Source organism: Lygodium microphyllum, chromosome 27 (assembly GCF_053477565.2).
Source record: "Lygodium microphyllum isolate KBCC chromosome 27, Lygodium_microphyllum_v1.1.10, whole genome shotgun sequence".
Lineage (NCBI taxonomy): Eukaryota > Viridiplantae > Streptophyta > Polypodiopsida > Schizaeales > Lygodiaceae > Lygodium > Lygodium microphyllum.
Genome location: NC_141161.1, coordinates 93,105,217 through 93,128,810, shown reverse-complemented (window position 1 = coordinate 93,128,810; position 23,594 = coordinate 93,105,217). Strand labels below are relative to the sequence as shown.

General features: G+C 42.2%; 1 protein-coding gene across 1 annotated transcript in view; it reads left to right on the top strand.

The window, feature by feature from the left end:
• The window catches only part of LOC148012606 (lipase class 3 family protein), an 84,757-nt gene extending 61,544 nt beyond the window's left edge, over positions 1–23,213 (top strand). Inside the window, exons 11-15 of the mRNA XM_087669442.1 lie at positions 16,685–17,021; positions 17,119–17,271; positions 17,665–18,222; positions 18,360–18,642; positions 22,794–23,213. Coding sequence (XP_087525568.1) covers positions 16,685–17,021; positions 17,119–17,271; positions 17,665–18,222; positions 18,360–18,539 — 1,228 coding nt within the window. The 3' untranslated portion in view covers positions 18,540–18,642; positions 22,794–23,213. The remainder of the gene's footprint in view (positions 1–16,684; positions 17,022–17,118; positions 17,272–17,664; positions 18,223–18,359; positions 18,643–22,793) is intronic.
• Positions 23,214–23,594: the final 381 nt, after the last annotated feature.

Genomic DNA, 23,594 nt, shown 5'->3' with positions numbered 1-23,594 from the left:
CATGTGGAGGGGGACACAAAGAAGTCTAACTTCCACCATTGGACATGCAAGTATTATAGGAAGTGCTATACAAGTGATGCAACTCGGCTTCTCCAACATCTTTCCAAGACGGGGGGGTAAGTTGCTCCATGCAAGGAGATCCCTCAAAACATTGTGGAGGAGATTCTCGCCAAGATGAGAGGGGGATCCACAAGAGGAGGAAGTGGCTTATCGGCACCAACTCCTATGCCTACTAACGAGGAAGCATCCAATGTGGGCGTATCTTCAATCTATGTGGGAGAGGCCTCTACCATTGGTGGTGGGGGCTCCACATCCACATCCGGCTCCGGTAAAAGACAAAGAGTGGAGGCTCATGCGGTGCCGAAGAGACAATCGTCTCTCTCTCAAGCTCCTGGTCATGTGCGCGGATCGGTTGCCTTTCTTAGAGAAAGGCAACGACTTGCGGACATTGAAATTGCATGCACGGTAATTGAGTGCAATCTTGCATTCAATGTCCTAAAGCAAGAGCAATGGAAGAAGATGGTAAAGCCATTGTCAATGTGGGTCCATGTGAAGGATGGACCGTTACCACATACAACGACATGCGGATGAGAAAGATTGATGAAGAGAAGGAGAGGATTGATAAAGCCCTTGATCCTATTCGAGCCGCATGGATAAAATATGGTTGCTTCATTCTCATCGACGGATGGAGTGATTGTAAGAAATGGGGCATGATCAACATACTCGTCTTATGTCCACTGGGCACTTACTTTTCCATTCTCGTGCCTCTGAGCTCAACAAAGGGTGTGTTCACACCTGAGCACATATAAAAGGCATGGTGGCTCTTTATTTCCCAACAACCTTCCATCTAAAGGCATCATGCCTTAAGGTTGAGAAAATAATCAGGTAAGTATGAGTATGTATAAAGCTGAAATACACATACTATCCAACTCCCATCATTTGTTGGCAAGGAGTAAACCGTTCCGCTAGAAGACCCTTCATGAGAAGATCTGCAGGATTATCATCTGTATATACCTTGACAACTTAATGCTTTTGCTGTCAAGTACATCCCTGATAAAGTGATACTTCACTTGTATGTGCTTCATCTTTGCATGAAAGATGAGATTCTATGCTAGCATGATAGCACTTTTGACTATCACAATGGAGGACAAGAGTCTCAGCAATGCCAAGCTCTCCCACCAGACGTGAAAACCATAAAGCCTCCTTGTATGCCTCAATGACAGCCACATACTCTGCCGTTGTAGTAGACAATGCAACACACTTTTGTAGCCTGGAGATCCAGGAAATTGCTCCCCTTGTGAAGGTGAATACATACCCTGAGGCAAACTTCTTGTTGTTAGTATGACCAACATAATTTGCATCTGTAAAGCCAACAATAGATGCCTTTTGCTTCCCAAAGCAGATGCACAAATCCTTCATGCCCTTGAGATATCTCATGATACCTTTCACTACTTCCCGATGCTTTCAAGTACCCTAAAGGGAGAGGCTAGGAAATGGTATTGGGGCCTTCCGAGAGGGTCAATTCAACAAGAGTCATATACCTCCGTTAAAGAGTACACAAGAGCCTTTGATGACATTCTGAAGCTTTAGCCAAGGAAAGATAGTCAATTACCAGAAGATGTGCTTGGTGAACTCCTTGTTAGTGGCTTGGAAATAAACACGCAGTTCCAAGTTAGGATGAGAAACCTAAGTCACTGGAGGAGGCAAAGGTTCAAGCAGATGATTATGAGAGATATATTTAGAGGTGTTGGGAGAGCTATTGGAGTTTTCCCTACACCCTTGAAATTCATAAGGATTGGCAACATTTGTTGAATGTTAGTTATACTGGAGGTGCAAAATGAGAGGCATACTAGGGAGAATCTTGGCATTAACTATGATAATCCCAAGGTCTAGGAACCTTGGTATCTTAGTGTAGCCAATCCTATGTTCCAAAGCCATGAGCTAGATGGAAATTGGTATAGACCTAATGAGGGAAGCAAAGTGGTCAAGCAACCCCTGTATGGTCCAAAATTGGAACAAAATTATGTGAATGAGATGGCCCCCTACAACTTAGTTGATGCATGCTATTGTGTGGAGGCAAGTGTAGGTGATAGGAAACCTAGGGTTTATGATGGTAAAGACCTATCTAGGGTTGGATCTAGTAAAAGGATCCGATTTAGAGAAAGTGATAGGCAGCAAGTGAGCCGATATAGATTGGTTATGATGAAGGGCTGCCCTCTGCACTGAGTTTCACATATGGAGTGGTATACCAAACCAAGATCCTTCATATCAAAGCTGCTTTGTAGGTTTTGCTTCAATGTGTCTAATATATGAACATTCCTACCACCGATCAACATGTCATCCACATACAAAATTAGTATAATAAGGTTGCCATCTGTCGCCTTCTTGGTATACAAGCAGTGATTCACTTGACTTCTTTTAAAACCTTGAGATTAATGATTGTATCAAACTTATGATACTATTCACGCAATGCTTGTTTCAGCCCATACAAGCTTTTATTGAGTTTACATACCATCTTTTCTTGCCCCTTGGCCACAACCTTCTGGCTATTGCATATATATGTCCTCATGCAAATCACCATGTAAGAAAAAAGTCTTCACATCCATCTGTATGAGTTCCATATTCTCACATGCAGCCAAATCCAATATGGTTCGTAAAGTAGTTATTTTAACTACAGGAGAAAAGATCTCATCAAAGTCAATCCCATGTTCTTGCTTGTACCCTTTGGCAACCAGCCGTGCTTTGTACTTTGGCGAGGAAATAGAGGTGACCTTCATTTTGTAAACCCATTTGCATAGTAGGATTTTCTGCCCCTTAGGCAAATGCACCAATTCCCAAGTACCATTTTTCTTTAGAGACTCCATCTTTGACAGCATAGCTTTATGCCATTTCTTACTGTGCTATTTGTCCATTGCTTGTGTAAGATCTAAAAAGGTCCACCCACATGTACCTTGCATACCCTAAGATAGTTGGTTAAGGCAATCACAAGTCCTTGGCGAAACCTACCAAATGCCAAAATTTATAGTAGTGAATTATACAATATCCAAATTTACCCAATGCCAAAGTGAATCATACATCTAACCTAAGAAAAACAAGAATGATATGTAGGATTTAAAAAAACCAAAATCTAGCCAATTATGACGGTTCGCCACAATTTGTCAACATGTCATAATTAGCGATATGATTCGTACGAGGAACAAACCTATTTGGCTGTTTGGTATTTCCGGTCAACCTACGGACGCTGTGATTAGTGTTTGCTCGTTGTTCAGCCTACAAATTCGCATTAATAGCTTGCTATTCAAAAGGTTTAGCATGCTGTCTTGCCTGTTCCGACTATTCCAATTACACATTTTCTTTGTGAAACTGTGGTATATCATGGGCAACATCTTGGTGAACAATTTCAGCATCGTGTCGTGCATTTATAGGGTTATTTACAACAGGTATTTGTTGCTGTACAGTGGTTACTCTTTGTTGTCCTATAGGTACTTCTTCTCGGAACACAACCCTTTTCACTGCTTCTGTCTTTTCAGGCCGTTCATGCATGTGATCTTTCTAGAAGATTACATCATTGTTGTATTTAATTTTCCTTTTTTCAAGATCCCATAATTAATATCCAATTTCTTCCTCGTTACCATATCCTAGGAAAATGCATTTATAGGACTTTGGTTCCAATTTGCTGCATTGTTCTTTGCGTATGTGTACAAATACCTCGTAGCCAAATGCTCTCAAGTGTGTATAGGAAGGTGGCTTGCCCAACCACACTTCTTGAGGAACTCTCCCTCCAAAGACCTATTTGGTAACCGATTTATCAAGTGTACGCCGTACGGCTGTCATAATAGCCTTTGCTCAAAATCCATGAGGTAATGTAGCATGAGACAGCATGGTATGGACCTTTTCCTGAATAGTTCTATTCATATGCTTTGCAACACCATTTTGGGGTGGATTATAGGGGGCAATGAGCTCCCCTTTTATCCCTTTGCTATCACAAAAGGCCTGAAAGGCTTTGGACACATATTCCCCACCATTGTCAGAGTGAAGTCACTTTAATGTCTTGCTGGTTATATTTTCAGCAAGTGCCAAGAATTTTTAAATTTATCCACTTATCCACTTATCCAAAGCCTCATCTTTATGAGGGATTACATAAACCCATACTTTGTGTGTGACATCATCAACAAATGTGATAAAATATTTCTTTTTCCTTGGAGACAACCCTGGCATTTGACATATATCTGAATGTATCAACTCTAAGGGTGAAGATTTTAGTGAAAGAGACTTTTTATGTGATGTTTGAGCATGCTTGCCATAAATACAATGATCGCACTGGTCAAAATCAGTATACCTCATGCACGACAAGTAACCCAAACAAGAAAGCACTTTCATTCAAGTTTGACTCATGTGCCTCAACTGGCTATGCCACAAAGATGCACGTGGTTGCTTGGTTATGGTGACAACACACTAGATACATGTAATGGATTTAGAGTATACTTTTAGATCCTTTAGTAACAATTCTAGAGCCCTTATATATCTTCCATATGCTATCCCAAAAAGTGGTATAGCCTTCATCATCTAGCTGCCTTCTGCTTATCAAGCTCTTCTTGAGTTGGGATACATGCCTCACATTATGCAAAGTGAACACTGAACCATGCTGAAATACTAATTGCAGACTGTAAATCCTTTCAATGTTACATGCATAATTGTCCCCTAGGTGGACAACACCATGTCTACCATCACTATAGTTAGAGAACCACTCACGGTGTAGTGTTACATGGAACGAGGCACTTAAATCAAGAATCTAGGTGTGCATGTCATCATCAGAATCTACGATCAATGACTCTGCCCTTAGAGAAGAAGCAAAGAGCACATACACTGCCACTGTCACTCTTGTGATTGACTACATTAGCTTTCTCTATTTTCACACTACTCTTCTTTGCATATTGACAGTTCTTTTTTTCATCTTTGTTATCGCCAATGTTTTTTCCTTTGCGCTTTTCTTTCTTCCACTTAAAGCAATCCCGCTTGAAGTGTCCTTTCTTGCCACACTTATGGTACTCCACATTTTTACCACGAGATTTGTTGCATGCTTTGTCAAAGTTGCCCTTCTGTTGGGATTTGCCTCTAGTGTATAGTGCATCGGAAGACTTGTTTGCTGAAATATTTTGCCTATTGAGCTCCTCCATGAGTAAAGAGCTCTGCACATTTGAATATAATATCATAGCATTAGAATTACTCATTGCTGTCCTATAAGTGTCCCAACTTTCAGGCAAAGTGCATAGCAAAAAGATTGCCTTGAACTCGTCATCAATGTTGAATTCCAAAGCAATTAGCTGGCTGAAAATAGTGTTAAACTATTTCAAATGTACAGACATGGTTATACCGTCCTTCATATGAAGGTCCATCAAAATTTTCAACCAATAAACCTTGCTGGCTGCACTTTTCTGAGCATATAACTCCTCAAGTTGTTGCCACATATCATAAGGAGATTTCAGTCTCTCTATGTTGAAGAGAAAAGTGTCTGACATTGATAGCTCTATGGTAGAGCTTGCAAGCTCATCTAAATCATCCCACTCCTCTTGATCCATGGTTGTTGGTTTTATTTCTTTTGTCTTGATGGGCTTCACATGTTTCTTTTGCACCAAAACATTATAGCACAGCTTTTGCAATATAGCAAAGTTGTGTGCACCCTCAAGCTTCTTGATGTGCAGAAGATTGGTACCATCACTGCTGCTAGCCATGATTTACAGCTCAAAAGTGATTCAAAAGTCAACAACTGTGAGAGAGAGAGAGAGAGAGAGAGAGAGAGAGATTGTGAGTAGCAATAGAGAGTGAGATGCATGATGTGTGGGTACAAAAAGGATGTACCACTCTTAGGTTTTTTGTGATAGTTATATGTAAGGTACTAAAGTACAAGTGCTAAGGTTGTGTTCACACCTGAGCACGTATAAAAGGCATGTGACCCTTATTCCCAACATAGTCTTTATAAATCCTCTCAGGTATAATGAGGACACATCACCTAGAGTCGCGTGATTATATAATGTACACGTACACACCTCAAGGGACATGACCAATTATGAAAAAATGCCAAGGTGAAATAGTTTACGAGCTTGGGCTAGTTAATGTGTGAATAGGGGCTTGGCTCAAGCAAGTGCGCGATATGACCCTTTATTCCCAACATAGTCTTTATAAATCCTCTTAGGGATAATGAGGACACATTACCTAGAGTCACGTGATTATATAATGTACACGTACACACCTCAAGGGACATGACCAATTATGAAAAAATGCCAAGGTGAAATAGTTTATGAGCTTGGGCTAGTTAATGTGTGAATAGGGACTTGGCTCAAGCAAGTGCGTGATATGGCGGGCATACACCAAACTTTCTAAGGTTTTGGGTCTTGTGAGGCTAGTGGAGAATACATATGTACATATAATATACAAGGAGAAACCGAGATAAATCTTTTTAGTGAGGATGTTAGTGTTTATCATCGGTCAGCACTATTGTTTTGTTTCACTATTGATAGTATGTAAGGTGTTTAACTGACAAAAGTGTTAGTAGGATTGTCAGCTCATGTGTGAGTTTGTGCATACTAGTTGGACTGGGCACACTAGTCATTATTTTAGTGATTTTTGTGTGGCATTTTATGCTAGTTGGCCAACAAGCTGCCATTTTAGGCCTTATGCCTATTTATTTTTTGGCTTACCCTTCTCTCATTCAGTCATCATCATTCTTTAGGTGGTCTTCCTATTGGAGAGAGGAGCCAATGCCGGTGCCCACGTAGCTAGTGACTCACTTCTATATGCGTCATTCTTGTGTTTGGTATATGGATTCCATTTCGTGAGCACATCTCTGAGTTCTCTTCTTTTGCAATGTTCTTATGTTTTCTTTCTCTTCTGTCTTGTGTTCAATTGTTTATCTCAGCACTTGTCTATGCTTCCATAGCTGCACCACTTCTAACATGGTATCAGATTGCAGGATCTAGGTTCCTACTGCAATTTTTTGCTAATTATAGGTCTTTCTTCCCCCTACTGTACAAGCCTGCGTTTTTTAGACTAGCAACCTGAGTTTTCAGTTTGCGCCTAGATTCCAGCATGCGATCGTCAATTGGCTGCATTAAATGCTCCACCAGCTTGTGTTTGTTCATTTTTTGCCTCTAACCATAGCTGTGTTTGCACAGGCTGTTTTTGCTGTTTCTGGGAGTTTTTGGCTGGTTTTTCTTCATTTTGTAGAAGTTGGCCTTTGTTTCTGATCATATTTTTTATTGCATTGCATGTGAACTCTCATTTTGTGAAGTATTTGTTGTTGGTTTGGCTGTATTCTCTCTCGGCATACCTTCTATTCTCTATCTTCTCTTCTTATTCTCTCCCAGTGGCCTCTCCCGGCACTTCTACGGATGATAAGTTACATGGAGCTGACTATCTTACATGGAGTGCTGTGCTGAAAGCTTGATTTGTACAGAAGCAGTTTTGGTACATTATTAGTGGAGCTATTCCTCGGCCTCAGTGTCCTTTTCCTCTTCCCGAAGATTTTGATGAGGTCAACCATGAGGAAGCTATGCTTACATAAGATTCAGACGATGCATGTGCATATTCTACATTGCTTCGATGTATTTCTAAAGAAGTTCTATCAGCAGTTACCTCCTGCAGGACATCACAAAAAATATGGTCATAGCTTCAAATGTTATACGAGGCACCTTCCCCCATGCGTGTTGTGATCCTTTATGGACAGCTTCAATAGATGAAGTTTGAGTTGAACACTATTCGGTCCTTTTTGCTTCATGTGACACAGGAATAGGATCAACTTCAACACATGTGGTCTGTCCTTTCAGAGACACATCTAGTGGGAATGGTACTCTACAAGCTCCCCTTGGAGTTTGATGGAGTGGCCAATCCTTGCGGGTACAGACATCCTCTACACTTGTGATCTTTACACATATGTCCTCTCTATTGCTTGAGCATGAGGTATCTTTGTGTTTACAGGGGAGGCTTTCATCTCATTATGGAGGTTTCAATGAGGTCTTTACAGTTTTAGAGAGGGGTGACCGGAAGAAGAAGTCGAAGGCCCAGTGTTATTACTATGGTAAGAAGAGACACTTGCGGAAGGACAATAAGGAGTTAACAGCCACCTAGAAGACAAAGGAGAAGAAAAAAAAGCAAGATGTAAACTCCTTCGACGAGTCATTCTCTTCCTCCGACTCTGACTCAGACTTTGACTCCGACTCCGGCTTCGATCCTCTAGCCAAGGCAAAGTAGGTGTGAAAGGGATCCATTTCTTCAAATCAAGGGAAGGGCTTCATTCCCCCTTCCTCTGTTGCTTTCTAGTCTAGGAGATGCGGTTATTTCTCATGACTTTCTAGTGCCAAAGAGGAAGTGTGAGAGGGTGGTGATATGGGGCAGTCGAGCCGCATCCATATAGGTATACATGTGCAAAGGTTTCAAAGCGGGGTGTCCTTGATGCATTGATTGAAGTCTGGAAAGTTTAAATCCTGGAGCTAGGATTGGCATCCAGGTTCATGATGGGTTGTTTCTTTGACAGAGAGCGGGATTGGCTCCTAGTTTGTGCTCACATGAGGGGACACTTTGGCGGTCTTGGCCAAAGGTGGGGAATCCATGGTCACGTATGTTCAGAGGCATTTTTGATAGGATGGTCTTGTATGCTACTACGAGACATTGTTGATGGATAGAGAAATATGTTATCACTCTTCTCTTTTTTCAGGAGCCGGTACACTTGACATCGACCTCAAGTTCTCTCTGAGGCACATTGGTGGTGACTTGATCACCCACTACTCGGGCATCCATGGTTCTACTCTGGTGGTTCTATGCTGTATGGACTGTGATGAGTCATTATCATTGTATTGTATCAAATCACTCATGATTTGAGAGAGGGTGTTAGTAGGATTGTTAGCTCATGTGTGAGTTTGTGCATGCCAATTGGGTTGGGCACACCAGTCATTATTTTAGTGATTTTTGTGTGGCATTTGTGGCATTTTATGCAAGTTGACCAGCATCAAATGCTGGCCAACCAGTTGCCATTTTAGACCTATTTATTTTGTGGCTCATCCTCCTCCCATTTAGTCATCATCATTCTTTAGGTGGTCTTCCTGTTGGAGAGAGGAGCTAGTTCTAGTGCCCATTCAGCTAGTGACTCATTGTTGTACGCATCATTCTCGTGTTTGGTATATGGATTCAATTTCCCGAGCACATCTGTGAGTTATTTTCTTTTGCAATGTTCTTCTATTTTCCTTCTCTTCTGTCTTGTGTTCAGCAGTTTATCTCAACACTCGTCTATGCTTTCATTGTTGCACCACTTTTGACAAAAAGGAGTTCCCTTTTGGGGGGGCATGCTCCAAATCTTCTAAGGTTTAATTAGAATGGGTTGTGTGAGGCTGGTGGAGTTTAATCAAAATGGGTTGTGTGAGGCTGGTGGAGTTTAATTAATATGGTTTATGTGAGGCTGGAGGAGAAATGGGTTGTGTAAGGTTGGTGAATAATACATACCATACATATTAGATAACAAAAGCTAACTCTTTTGAGTGAGGATGGTACTTTGTATTACCAGTCAGTGTTATCATTTGTCTCTATACTTGTAGCAGGTTGGGCATTTGATTTGTAAAAGGATCTTTTACTTTGGGAATGAAAAAATGGTTTTTGCAAATATTTTTGGAAAATTCATAGTCTTTCTATGTTGTCCAAAATCAAGGGAAGAGCTACATGTTTGATGCCAAACCAGCCAAACCATAGTAACATGGAACGGGAACGGGGACGGGGATGGGGTCGGGGACGGGGGACGGCTAAAAGCAAGGAATGGGGACGGGGGGTGGGACGCAGGAGGGAATGACATATATAAATAGGATTTGAAAATGTATGCATGTGATGTGGTGGATGGATGTGTGAGCATAGTAATAGGGATGCCCATTTTGTAGCTTCCCATCCTAGTCCCATCCCCATGTTAGAGCCCCCTCTCATGGTAACAGGGGATGGCAACTTATCATTCTTGTCCCTGTGGGCCCGTCCCTATTTCCATCCCTATCCCCAAAACCGGTCCCATGTTACTGTGTGTGTGGGTGAATGTATACTACCAAAGAACATACAAAAAAACCACCCACTAAAAGACACCCACTCCCAAGAAAAAAAAAGAGTAAAAAATGTCCCGTAACAGGGGACCTGACAAGGGGACGGGGTAGGGGACGGGGTAGGGGACGGGACAGGGGATGTCCCTTGTTGGGTATTTGACTCGCGCCTTACTTACGTCTACGCTCATATGGGAGTGTCGGTGATCAGTAGGACATTGGGGCACTTTTCACTCTCGGTAGGAGAGGTTTTTTCCCCCAGACTTATGGTCTTATTGTCGTATGTACTTATGTGCTTATGTTACACACATTTGGGCACTTAGTGTGTGTCGGGTGTGAACACCCCCCTACAACCCTAAGGTTTAAGGGTTATACTTTGTACTTTCAGATTACACTCATTCAGTTGATTCTCTTGGGTGTCGTGCTTCAACTCTGTCTCTCACTCTCTCACACTGTCTACTGAATCTCTGTTGTACCTTGATCCTCTGTTGTCACATTTGGTATCAGAGCGGTCCTCAGTCAGCAGCCAGCAGCCCCCGCCAGTTTTGCCCCCGTGTCGCCAGCTCCAGACCTGCCCAGTCCTGCCTGCGCCTGTCAGCCCGTCAGCGTGCAGCACCAGACGACTCCTCTGCCCTGCGCGCAGCTCCAACAGTCAGCGCGCAACACTTGCCTGTCCCAGCGCGCCACCAGCAGGAGCCGTCAACGTTAGTCTCGTCAGTCATGTCTGACATCAGTCTCGTCATGTCAGCTGCAGGCTCTGACGTATCCAGCACGCTGTCCAACAGTGCAGTCCTCGTCAGCCTAGGCGCCGCCTAAGTCGTCTGTTAGCCCACGCGACTTCCGTCAGACCACCGTCAGTCCACCCGTCACATGCGACTGACCTGCGCCCGCCCGTCAACGTCACGTGCAGCCCGCAAGTCTGACATCATCCCGTCCTGCCCGCCGTTTTGACCACGCGCAGCCTGCTCGTCTAACGACCACGTCAGCCTGTCCTGCGCCAAACTGCCCGCCGACCAGCACACGCCAGTCTGCTCCACATCAGGTAAAATTTTCAACAAATTTTTTTAATTTCAGCCCAGTTACAGTTCTGGAAGTGGAGGTTCACACGCGGCAGGCACAGAACAAGTGGGGGGATAAATTTCATGCAAATTTCTGGACTGGATCGTCAGAAATTTTGGGGCTTTTGTGTATTTTGAGGACAGTTGCATTTGAATTGCTGATACAGTCACAGAAAGACTGTTTTTGATAGAAATTTTGGCAAAAATTTTGGGGATTTTGACATAACAGTGTTGCAGTGCACTGTTTGCACCTTGGGAAGCGTGCATTAAAAGACAGTTTTTTGACAGAGTACGCCCTTGCACATTAATTGCAGAAACGTATTTGTTGCAATTTCTGGAAATTTGCAGATTTCCAGTTAATATTGCTTTGACATTGCTCATTTTGTCTTTGGAAATTTATCATCATGGCAAATCAAGGAGGTGATGTTTTTACGTATGTATCCAAGGAAGACAGACTGGACGGAAACAACTATTCCCTTTGGTCATTCATGATGAAGAATGTATTAGTGGCCAAGAATTTATGGGATTATGTCAGTGGAGAGGAAACTCGACCGGGAGTTGTAGCTCCCGCTACTCCTCCTCCCCATGGCGCACGTGGACAACGGGGACCTCAGCCACTTCCACCAAGAACTGCAGCTCAAAAAGCTTGGGATACCCGTGATGCACAGGCCTTGTCGCTGATTGCTTTGGCAGTTCAGCGGTCCATCATACCTCATATCCGTTCGGCATCTTCTTCACGAGATGCATGGTTGACTTTGGAGCATATGTTTGCAGAAAAGAATAAGACTCAGATCTCTTTCTTGAAGAAAGAGTTGGAAACTCTGAAGATGCATGAAGGTGATTCTATGCAGGATCACTTAAACAAGATTTAGGACTTGAGGGAGCAGCTCAGGAATGTAGATGAGTATTTTTCGGATGCACAGTTAATATCCACCACCTTGAATTCCTTACCTCCTTCGTACTTGTCTTTTCATACTGCATTGAACCTCACCATGAGGATTGCCGAGCACCCACTCACTTTTATTCAGCTGGTTAGCTTGCTTCTAGAGGAGGAGCAAACACGGAAAAATAGTGGTGTGGATGCTATAGTCTCTGAGCAGGCTTTTGTGGCAAGATAGAAAGGCAAGAACAACAAGGTGAAAAATGCTCCACAGAGTTTTGGCACTTCGGGCACATCGCAGAATCAGTCACAAGGGGGAACTCAAGCAAAGAAAGGAAAATGTCATTATTGTAAGAAGCCCGGCCACTATATCACTGAGTGCAGAAAGCGCATTGCCAAAGAGAAGAAGAAGGAGTCAAGAATGTCCGTTTCTACTACTCCTTCCACTGCTAGTGAGTCCGCGTCCTTTGTTGTGGACGGGGACTATTGTTTTTACACTTGCAGTTATGACATCTCTTGGGCCGATAGAGCACTTAGCTCTATAGAGGATGCTGACACTTGGTTCTTTGACAGTGGTGCTTCTAGACATATCACATCTCGCAGAGATTTGTTTGCTTCAGTTAGTGCACCTCCCGTTGGGAAATCGGTACAGTGTGCCAATAATGCATCATACCCTGTTTGTGGTATTGGGAAGATTCAGCTCACAGCCATTGATGGCTCTATTCTCCGCCTGCAGGATGCTTTGTTTGTGCCTGGAATAAAGAAGAATTTGCTTTCTATTTCTTTTTTGGCACGTTGTGGTATGCAGGTCACCTTTGATGATGACCGTTGCATGGTTCGAGAAAAAGAATGCATGACTTTGGTCTTGACAGGATCTTTGTGTCATGGTTTATATGAGTTGGATGCTCTTTTAGTAGATCAGTCAGCATACTTGACATCCACTCTTACTCCTGCTATGATAGAGGCGGAGTTATGGCATGTTCGTTTAGGGCATGTAAACTTTGGCAGCTTGATGCTTTTACAGCGCACTCAGATGCTGGATGGCTTACCTCTCTTGGAGAGACCTCCTGAGCACTTATGCGAGGGATGCATTTTGGGGAAAATGCATCGGTTCTCATTTCCTCGTGATGTTGCTTTCAGAGCAACAACCAGATTGCAGTTGGCGCATTCAGATGTTTGTGGGCCTATGCAGACCATATCATTGGGTGGTTGTTATTATTTTGTGACATTCATTGATGACTTCACACGTTTTTGCTGGGTCTATTGTTTGAAAAAGAAGTCAGAAGTGTATGATGCATTTTTGGCTTTCAGTGCACTTGTTGAAAACCAATCTGGATGCAAAATTAAGACTCTCCGTTCGGACCAAGGGGGGGAATACATGTCCTCTATACTGAATTCTTTTTTGCAGGAGAAGGGCATAGTACATCAGTATACTACAGCTTATACTCCACAGCAGAATGGGGTAGCAGAGAGGAAAAATCGGTCACTCATGGAGATGGCGAGATGTATGCTGAAGGCAAAGAGCTTGCCTTATAGTTTTTGGATGGAAGCAGTCATGTGTGCTTGCCATATTTTGAACAGATGCCCTACCAAAGCCTTGAAGACCATCACACCATTTGAGGCTTGAAACAGCCGTAAACCTTGTGTTGGTCACTTTCGTACCTTTGGGTGTCTTGCCTATGCCCATATTCCACAGGTACTTAGAAGAAAATTGGACAACAAGGCTGTTAAGTGCATTTTTATGGGATATAGCAATGAGAGCAAAGGCTACAGACTCTATGATCCCGTTACGAAGAAGGTTTTTGTCAGCAGGGATGTTGTTTTTGATGAAAAATCAGAATTATCCTTGGCTGGTTTGGACACATATCAGGCTGCCCGTGATGTTTTTGAAGGGCTGCTGCCCATTACTTTTGGTGATTCAGCTGGAGGTTCACAAAATGAACCTAATGTTTAGCCAGCTGCTCCTATGGAAAGTGCAGAAATTCAGCCATTGGCTGATCGGAATATTCAGCATAATGCTGAAACAGAAATTCAGCAAGAGCTTGCACACAGCCAGGATGCTAGACAGCTACCTAGATGGTATTTGCAGACTATGCAAGATAGTCCTTTGGATGCACCCATGGCTGGTCGTATTAGAAGGCAAACTCGTTTGCATGATTCAGCACATACCATGGAGTTTATTATGGCAGCAAGTACTTTTGATAATGAAGAGCCTGAATGTTATGAGGATGCACAACTCAATGTGCATTGGATGGCAGCCATGCAAGCTGAATTAGATTCTATTACTAAGAATCAAACTTGGGATTTGGTGTCCTTGCCATTTGGGAAGAAAGCCATTGGAACGAAATGGGTCTACAAATTGAAAAGAAAAGCAGATGGATCCATTGATAAATACAAGGCACGGCTGGTAGCTAAAGGCTACGCAGAGAAAAAGGGCATTGATTATGAGGAGACATTTGCTCCTACTTCCCGTATGACGACCATCAGGTCTATGATTGCTTTGGCTGCACATTATGGTTGGACAGTACATCAGCTAGATATCAAGACTGCATTTTTACATGGGGAACTTCAGGAGGAAGTTTATGTACAGCAGCCCATTGGTTTTGCAGTTGAAGGCTCAGAACATTTGATATGCAAGCTCAAAAAGGCACTATATGGTTTAAAACAAGTTCCTAGAGCTTGGTATGAAAAGATAGATGCTTTCTTGCTTGGTCAGGGGTTTCTAAACAGCTCATCTGAGTCTATCCTTTACGTATGTAAAGAAGGGGGATCTATGCTGATTTTATGTCTTTATGTTGATGACCTTTTGCTCACTGGAACACATGTTGATCAGATTTCAGCATTCAAACAAAATTTGCAGCAAACTTTTGACATGTCTGACTTGGGAGTTTTGCATTACTACTTGGGCATCCAGTTCATACATACTGCTCGAGGTATTGGGTTATCACAGTCAAGGTATATTGGGCAGCTTCTTGAGAAGTTTGGCTTACAGGATTGCAAGCCAGTTTGTACTCCCATGGAACCTGGACTGAAACTGTCATTACATGATGACAGTGATTTGTTTGATATACATACATATGCTCCTGCAGTTGGATGTCTTATCTATCTATGCAATACTAGGCCGGACATACAGTTTGCAGTTTCAGCTTTGAGCAGGTATATGCATCAGCCACGTATGTCACATTGGCAAGCTGTCAAGCGTGTTTTTCGCTACTTGCAGGGTACTCGTTCTGTTGGGTTGCTTTATGCCAAGGGGGGACCACTGCATTTACATGCTTACAGTGATTCTGATTAGGCTGGTGATTATGATACATGTCACTCTACTAGTGGCAATTGTTTCTTTCTTGGCACTTCTTGCATTTCTTGGCTTAGCAAGAAACAATCCACTGTTACCACATCGTCATGTGAAGCTGAATACAAGGCAGCTTTCACTACCACAGTTGAATGCGTTTGGCTTAGACGCTTGCTAGCTGATTTGGATGTATCTGTTATCGAGCCTACTCCATTGTTCATTGACAGTCAGAGTGCCATTGCAGTGGCACGGAACCCAGTGTTTCATGCTCGCACGAAACACATTGAGATTCACTATCACTTTGTCAGAGAGAGGCTACATGCAGGTGCTATCAGCCTTGTCTATTGTCCTACCACCAGTAATGTGGCAGACATCTTCACCAAAGCTCTTCCTCGTGACAAATTTGAAGCATTTCGAGATGCTTTAAATTTGATATCCTTTGGTGGTGGATGATCCTTGTACTCTTGATCACTCTTCACTCCAGGGGGGTTTGTTGGGTATTTGACTCACGCCTTACTTATGCCTACGCTCATATGGGAGTGTTGGTGATCAGTAGGACACTGGGGCACTTTTTACTCTCGGTAGGAGAGGTTTTTCCCCCAGACTTATGGTCTTATTGTCGTATGTACTTATGTGCTTATGTTACACACATTTGGGCACTTAGTGTGTGTCGGGTGTGAACACCCCCCTACAACCCTAAGGTTTAAGGGTTGTACTTTGTACTTTCAGATTACACTCATTCAGTTGATTCTCTTGGGTGTCGTGCTTCAACTCTGTCTGTCACTCTCTCACACTGTCTACTGAATCTCTGCTGTACCTTGATCCTCTGTTCTCACATCCCTGTCCCATTTTGGCATCCCCATTCAGCCCATCCTTTCAGGACAGCGTTCCCGCATTCCGGGGCCTTGGGACAGCTGTTCCTTGTTACTATGAGCCAAACTGTTTGCCAATGTTTGGTCTGGGGAATCCAGGATGTGATTGCATAAACTGCCAAGTGCCTATCAAGCACAGCTTGGGTGGCTGAGAATGCCAAAGTAAATCTAGACAACTCATCTTAGACTTAGAGGATCGAACAACTTTTTTGCACTTCTGCATGTATGTAAGCTGACTTCTCCTTCAGCTGTAAACTCACAACCATGAGGTTCAGTAAATGTAGTAATAAATCTGAGTGAAGCTTGCATGCTTGGATATTTAATGCCTTCCATGGTGAATTGACAACAATGTAAGTTTATTTATGACGTTTAGGGCATGGCTTGAACCTCTGAGAATATAGGTATTGTTGAATAGCATAAATCTCTCTTAAGGATTGTTGTAAGTAGTTACCATGCATGTATGAGGTTTATAGGATGCCTTACACCTCTTGGAATATAACCGCTCTTAATCTTAGCAGGTGTTCAGCTACAGTGGAATCCTTCCCAGCACCAAACTTATCTATGGAAAAACGGTCCCCTAGTATGTATGAGCCATTACAAAGAATGCGTATTAGGATTGGGCCACCTGTTCAAGAAAGCTCACAACAGCCAAGTTCTGAATCAATCATAAATGCTGCAGAGATCCCTGACAATGATGCTGCAAACACTGGAAATGATTTTGGTGACATTCTGGGCGCTAGAAGCTCTGGAATTGAAGGTCTGAGTGAGCTCATTATACAATGTAGTAGTGATTTTGAAACTGTGTCCCAAAAAGTGGTTCTGCGACTCAGGCGCGTCCGGCTTCTTGGACTTGAGGTGGCTTTCCTATTTTAACCATACTCCACTGTCTGTATTTGAAAGCTCCGCCTGTTTTAACCTATTGCACCTCATACAAGCATCCTTGCGGTTGCAGGGAGCTGGAAAAACTTCATTGTATTATGCACTACTTGGCCAAGGTCGAGGAACTATCTTCAGCCCGGGTGATGGCCTCTTCCCTGATGTCGATCGAAAGGAGGGAATTGCTCAGGGAGTAGCTTATGTTGATCCAGTAGGAGTTAATCTGCAGGTCCATTTCTCTTCCTTTGCTTGCTAGAGTTCAAGCCAGTTCTATGCCTTGGTGTTGGATTGGTTCTTTGCACATCTGTCACTACACTCCACTGATGATGAAAGTGCTTTATATTCAAGACTCACAAACTGGGTGCTAAGTGATGGGATTTGGAATAATGATCACTCTTATGATGCCAAATTTATGTGGCTTGGGATACTTCATTCCGAAGGGGTTTCTTAACGACATCATTCTTTTCTGTGAAAACAAAACAAACTCACATGGCTTAATTCTGATCACAAATTGGTTTTAATATATTGTTTTACTTAGTCTCTTTTAATTTGAGACAAGAATATTTTTATCTGCCCCTTTTGTGTGATAGCCAGTGTTTACCCAATACTTTTGTCATTGTAGGATTTGGCAAGTGAAGTTGATCTGTTAAGAGAAGAGCTTAGCTTTACAAGTGGTCAACTAGAGAAAAAGGTTGATCTTGTCATTCTTGTGCATAATCTTGCCCATAAAATACCAAGGTTGCATCAATCAGTTAAGCCAGCACTTTCTGTGCTATTGGATGAGGTAGCCTCAGCAGGAATTCCTCATGTTCTGGCAATTACAAATAAGTTTGCTGTTAGTGCTGATCGTCGGCAGGCCGCAGCTGCTGCAGTGATGAAAACATATGAAGTGCCTACAAATATGTCCGTTGTTGTAAATTCATGCCCATATGCTGTACATGGAGTAGCAGCTGATGCTGCTGAATTTAAGGAGAAGATAGCTGCAGAAGAAGCTAGAGTGAGAAGCACAAATTTCAATGGAATGCTGCAAGGAGCTACACAGAGACTCATTGCTGCACCCATTAATCTTGTTCAACTTCCATTCCGAAAGAGAGAAGTGGTTCTTCCTGTAGAGGGTGTCAAAAGCCTGAGAGCTCTTGTTAACAGAGTTCTTTTGGATCATGAAGATGCTGCACTTATGGTGAGTTTCAGCTCTCTCAGGACAAATTTCATTCATATTTTACAGCAGTTCAGGTGTGAATATGGTTGTAAATGTTAAATATATGTGTTATTTGATTTCACTGTTTGATTTGTTCCTTTTCAACCTCATGCTTTCAGGAGCTTTCAAGAGAGCATTTGTTGTTGGAGATGAAGAAAGACTTAGCTGATGCTGTGAACCAAGCACAGAAGCATGATACTATGCTTTCAGGTGCCACTGCTGCTTCTGCTGTTGGTGCTAGCCTTGGTGTGGTTATTGCTCTAGTGGCTGCTGCTGCTGCTAGCCTGCGTAAGCCATAAAAGTCAACATTCAAAGATTGATCAGAATTTAGAAGAGGCGAATCTTGTGGAGCAGGTTACTAGACGTAGTGGTTCTTTCTGACATAAATGCCTTTCTAAACCGGTATGTCCTTGTTTGTTGTCTCAAAATTTCTAGCTTTTTAAGAGAAGGCTATTAAAAGGCTTAATCATTGAAGTGCAACTTTTATATAGTGCAGAGGGAAAAAGAGGAAGAGAATGGATATGCACACACTGTTTTAGGGGATGAAACTAAAGTTTATTCATATACAAATCTCTACTGGTTCTCTTATAGCCAGGAATCCAAATACTTGTATAGGAACAGGCTCTTTTGTACTGGGCTGTATCCAGCTGGTTAAGGGTGGTTTTGTACATTTAGTATGATACGTTCAGTATGCGAATGTGTGGTTTAATACCTACACAAAAATTTTAAGAATAAAATACATTGTTTTATACGTTCACTAAAAAAATACATATAATATTATATACATAATCAGCCTATACACATAAATTGTGCAATTTAAAGATAGATTGTGGAAAGCACAAAGTTTCCATGGATTTGAGTTTACACAACAATTTGCAAGGCCATATAAGAGTCGAAACTTAAAACTAGAGTTGGGTAAACCGTAACATGTTTGATTGAGTGAGAGAAAAATGCTATACATTAGAAGGTGGAGAGTCACCCTCACTAGAAGAGGCCTAAGACACCTCACTAAAGTCCCCATCACTGATGACACTCCCATGAGCTTCCTCTGCAAAATGCAACAATTGCATGTGCAGTAGAGGAACTCCCTAGTTGATGTGTGGTGCAGCAATGGTCTGGTGCTCGCAACTCAAGCAACAACTCGTCACCCCTAACGGGTGTGTGAGACTCGATGATCAATCTCCTCGAACTCCATGTAGAGATCCTTGAAGATAGGGATAGGAGAAACTTGGAAGAGGTGAGGGAAAGGGAGAGAAAGAGGGAGAGAGAGAGGGAGTAGGCTGCTGGAAGAAGATGGAGGCTTGAAGAAGATTGAAGAAGATGAGCAAGCTACAAGTTGGTTTGTGTGGTAAGATAGGGGGGAGGAGACTGCCCTTTTATAAGGGATGAGCCTTGAGGTGAGGGAGAAGAGAAGAGGAAGTATGATTCAAGGAGGGAGGAGTGTGAAAGAAAAAGTAAAGTTCAAACTTCAAACTCCAAATAGTTCCAAAAAATGACCAAAAAGCGGCACTAATGGTCGGATTTTGCACACAAGCCATGGTTACTTTTTCGAAACAATTCAAATGCATGGATCTTGTATGTAACTGTATGGTACAACCGTATGGAACGGTACTATACGAAACGTTTCATATGCGCACGGAATGCAACCTTGAACTGGTTCAATGGTGGCTAGTTTGCATGAATCTACCCTCAAGGAATCTTGATTGGGAAGTGAAGCTAGTACTATTCTAGTGAATTAGTACACCAGAAGCTTAAGAAGTGACTTCCCTCGCTCCTTGCACTTGTGAGATACTAGCTTGAGTCTTTTGAGCCAAGCGATAGCTCCTTGTGCAGTGTTGTGAGTCTCTCTACAATGGTCACAAATGGTGGACCCATGTAATGGACAAACAAATCAATTGCACAATTCCACCCATATGATCTCATTGAGTGCTTGAAACTCAAGAATATGAAGGCTAGATTTGCATACATGAAGGATTAATGCCTACAATGTGGGCTAGATCCATAGAATGAACATTTGCAATTGGTAAGTTGGTATGTTCATCGAAATTTGTGCAATGTGGGTATGTAGGTTGAACATATAAAATGAAAATATTTGTGCAATGTGGATATGTAGGTTGAACATATAAAATGAAAATATTTGAGCACAAAAGTCTCAAGTTAGGATTCTCCTATTGTTCTTGTAATATACTTGGAAAGAGGTTTATATGACTTATATTGGAGATCCATAAATTTTAGGAGCCATGGAATATTCCAATAATGTTTAGCCAACAAAAAGAGATGATGCTATCAAAGTAGTAAGGTTGGGTCTTGGCATGTATTTATTAAAATTAGTCATTTATATCTAGAAATCTTCAGGCCAAGACGGCTGAAGTGCTTTAGTGACCAAGGGGACAATCTACATGCAAATTTCAGGTTCGATTCTGTAAGGAGATTTTTGAACTATTTTGTGAATAATTTTTTGCTTTTTATGTTTTTGTATGTCCATGGTTCATTGTTTGAGAATCTTTGTTGTTAGTTTGGATATATGTTTTGAAGTGGTCTCTGCTTTTATTCTCTTGATGCTCGGATATATGTGATGTTGAGGTGTTCTCTTGAGGCAAGTATGTGTTGAGAAACCACTTCTTTAGTTTACACACTTCAGTTAGGGTTTTGCATTGTCAGCCTCAAAAAGAGATGTTGTCCACATTTTGGTCGTTTCGTCAGTGGGCGCCCACATAGTGGTGCGCCACCCTAGGCAGCTCATGCCTATAAATAGACCGTCACTTCATTCATTCTTCACTCACTTCTATCATTCTTCACCCCTCTTCCTTTGTCATTTAGACACTCTTCCCTTCTCTCTCCAGCCCTTCCACTACCCTCACACCCCTTCCGGCGGACATTGGGGTTTGTGGTTCGTGGCTGCCTACTCCATCTTCACCCTCTTGCTATTAGACACTAGCCTTCACCACCTTTTGGGCTGTGTTTTGGTGGCAGTCACCCTTCTCTTTAGCTAGTGCATCTTCCCTATAGTTGGCAATAACACTCCTACCTTGGTGTCAATCCTCCATAGCTGGAGACCTCATCCACTTCCTTCAGGCTTCATGTCTGGCTGCTTGGAGACCTCCTCCATGTCTGGTGTCACCTTCCCCAGCTTGGCATTAGCATCTTTGTGCCTGGTGTCACCCCACATCTGGCGTCAATTTTTGCAGCCCTAGGTAACTGCGTTTTTGTGTTGACAGGCCTTCATAGGCTACATTTGCTCTCCTAGTGGCTGTCCTTTCATCTGGTGTCGTCACCCATCCCTTGGCCTCATTATCTAGGTTGCTCTCCTTGTGTTTGATAGCTCCAACACACTCTAAGATTTGCGTTTGCTTCCTAGGCCATCTTCCTGGCATTTGAGAATTGTGCTTTGCTCCCTCAACAATTGGTGATCATCTTCCTTATCTCCGACGGCATTAGAGGATTGTGATTCACTCCCTCAACAATTGTCTTTCACCTTCCAGTGATTACTTCGATAGCCCACTGCTCGGAGAATTGCATTTCACTCCCTTTATTGTGTGGATTCCCCATAGGTACTGCCGCTTGAGTTAGACAGGACAGTGCAGTCATCTTTTGAGCTTTGGCTCCATTGTATCAGCTTTTCTTCTCATAGCATGATTCAGTGCATCATCACCATGTTCTTCTTGTGTTTTTGAGGTTTTCTTCTCTCTCAGTGTTTTCCGTACACACTTTGTGTTTCTCCCCACAAACCCTACTGTCTCTTTGGTTCCTTAGTCATTTTTGACGTAGTATCAGGGCCTCCTTTTGTTAGTCTTTTGTGATAGTATGAATTTCATATATTAGAGAGTGGGAAAGTATTTTGGTGGATTGTATGACAAGAACGTGCAAAGGCCATAATGCTTTTTGCGAAGTTGATCACTAGCAAAAATGAAGATTTTTTACTTGGAAGTAATATTCAAACTCTATGGGCAGTTTATCATGTGTTTGGAAAGTAGTTGATTGTTTGAATAGTAAGATTTTTGCCAACTTAATATAGTTTACAACTGCACGATTATGTCACCAGTTTGTGAGGGTGTAGATTTTTGGCTGCATTGACAGAATCTTAACGTTTTCTGTTGAACACAAAAGGGACCTATAATCATCCATGCACATATATGATCATTGTAGAGTGAAAAAGGAAAGTATGACCTAAATGCACGTCTTCAAAAAGCCAATTCAACACATCCTGTGATTCACAATGCTTTCTTGTTGATTTAAGCATAGAATAGCTTGAGCTAGATGCAGGTCCAGAAAGATGGCAATTCAAAGAACCTGTAATTAACAATGCTCTACAATGCAAATCAATCTAGTTGCCTTCAAAGACATCTTTTACTGCTTGACATTTCCATAACATTCCACTCACAAAACTAGCGCAGGAATTTTGAGTGGTTTTTAAAGATTTAGAGGTTGTTTGCTTGCTCCAGATCTCTCACTAGCTGTGTAATGGTTAACCATTTTCATCAGATCCACCTTGTGAGCCTTGTGCTATCCCTTGAAGAGCATCAAATAACACGAACTTGCTTGAAATTTTACAGGTCCAAAATGTGGCCCACCACAAGGAAGCAAAACAAAAGTCTTCCGTCCCCTGCCTCCCTTCCTCCAATACGGTAGCCTTTCGGAGAGAGATGAGATATCACATCCATCCTCTCTTTTTCCTACACATGAATAAGCGCTCTCTTCTTTTGTAGAACTTAACTGCTTCAATCTCTCTTCATGGCTCAGCTAGAAAGCATGGAAGGTTACCTAGTCATGGTCTTCTGAATACATCTATAAGTAAATAGATCGGGTTGGTGCAACATCTGTGTTAATCAATATTCAACCATGCAACTGTTGACGGTAAAGTTGAAAGGTTAAAAGACTGTTATGGTCAAAAGATCCCTTTGAGCATTGGCTGGCCTGTGAACAGTGAAAGAGAAGTGTTTCTCTATACCAGACGAAAAATGTATAGATTTTCCCATGTTTCACACTGTACAGACTGAAAACAGATATGTTGGATTTGCAGGCATTGTTAGCTCAATTAGGCCAAAGAACAGGTGGCTTCCAGCATGATAGCTGTGTGTGTGGATTTGAAATTGTCACATACCACTTTGACTGTCCATGCATTTTATTCTGCAATAAATTGATTAAAACCAAATAGAGGAGAGGAAAGAAATTGGGTTGACAGTTTTTATTGTTTTTTTTTTTTTTGGGTTATTGAATTTCTGCAAACAAGACTATGCTGTACATATAGTTGATTGCTTGCAAGTACATATAGTTGTTCGATTGTTCTAAGAAGTGATGGGCTGATAGCAAGTACGTCACTGATGGGATAAGATACCAAAATTGTTGTCTTATAG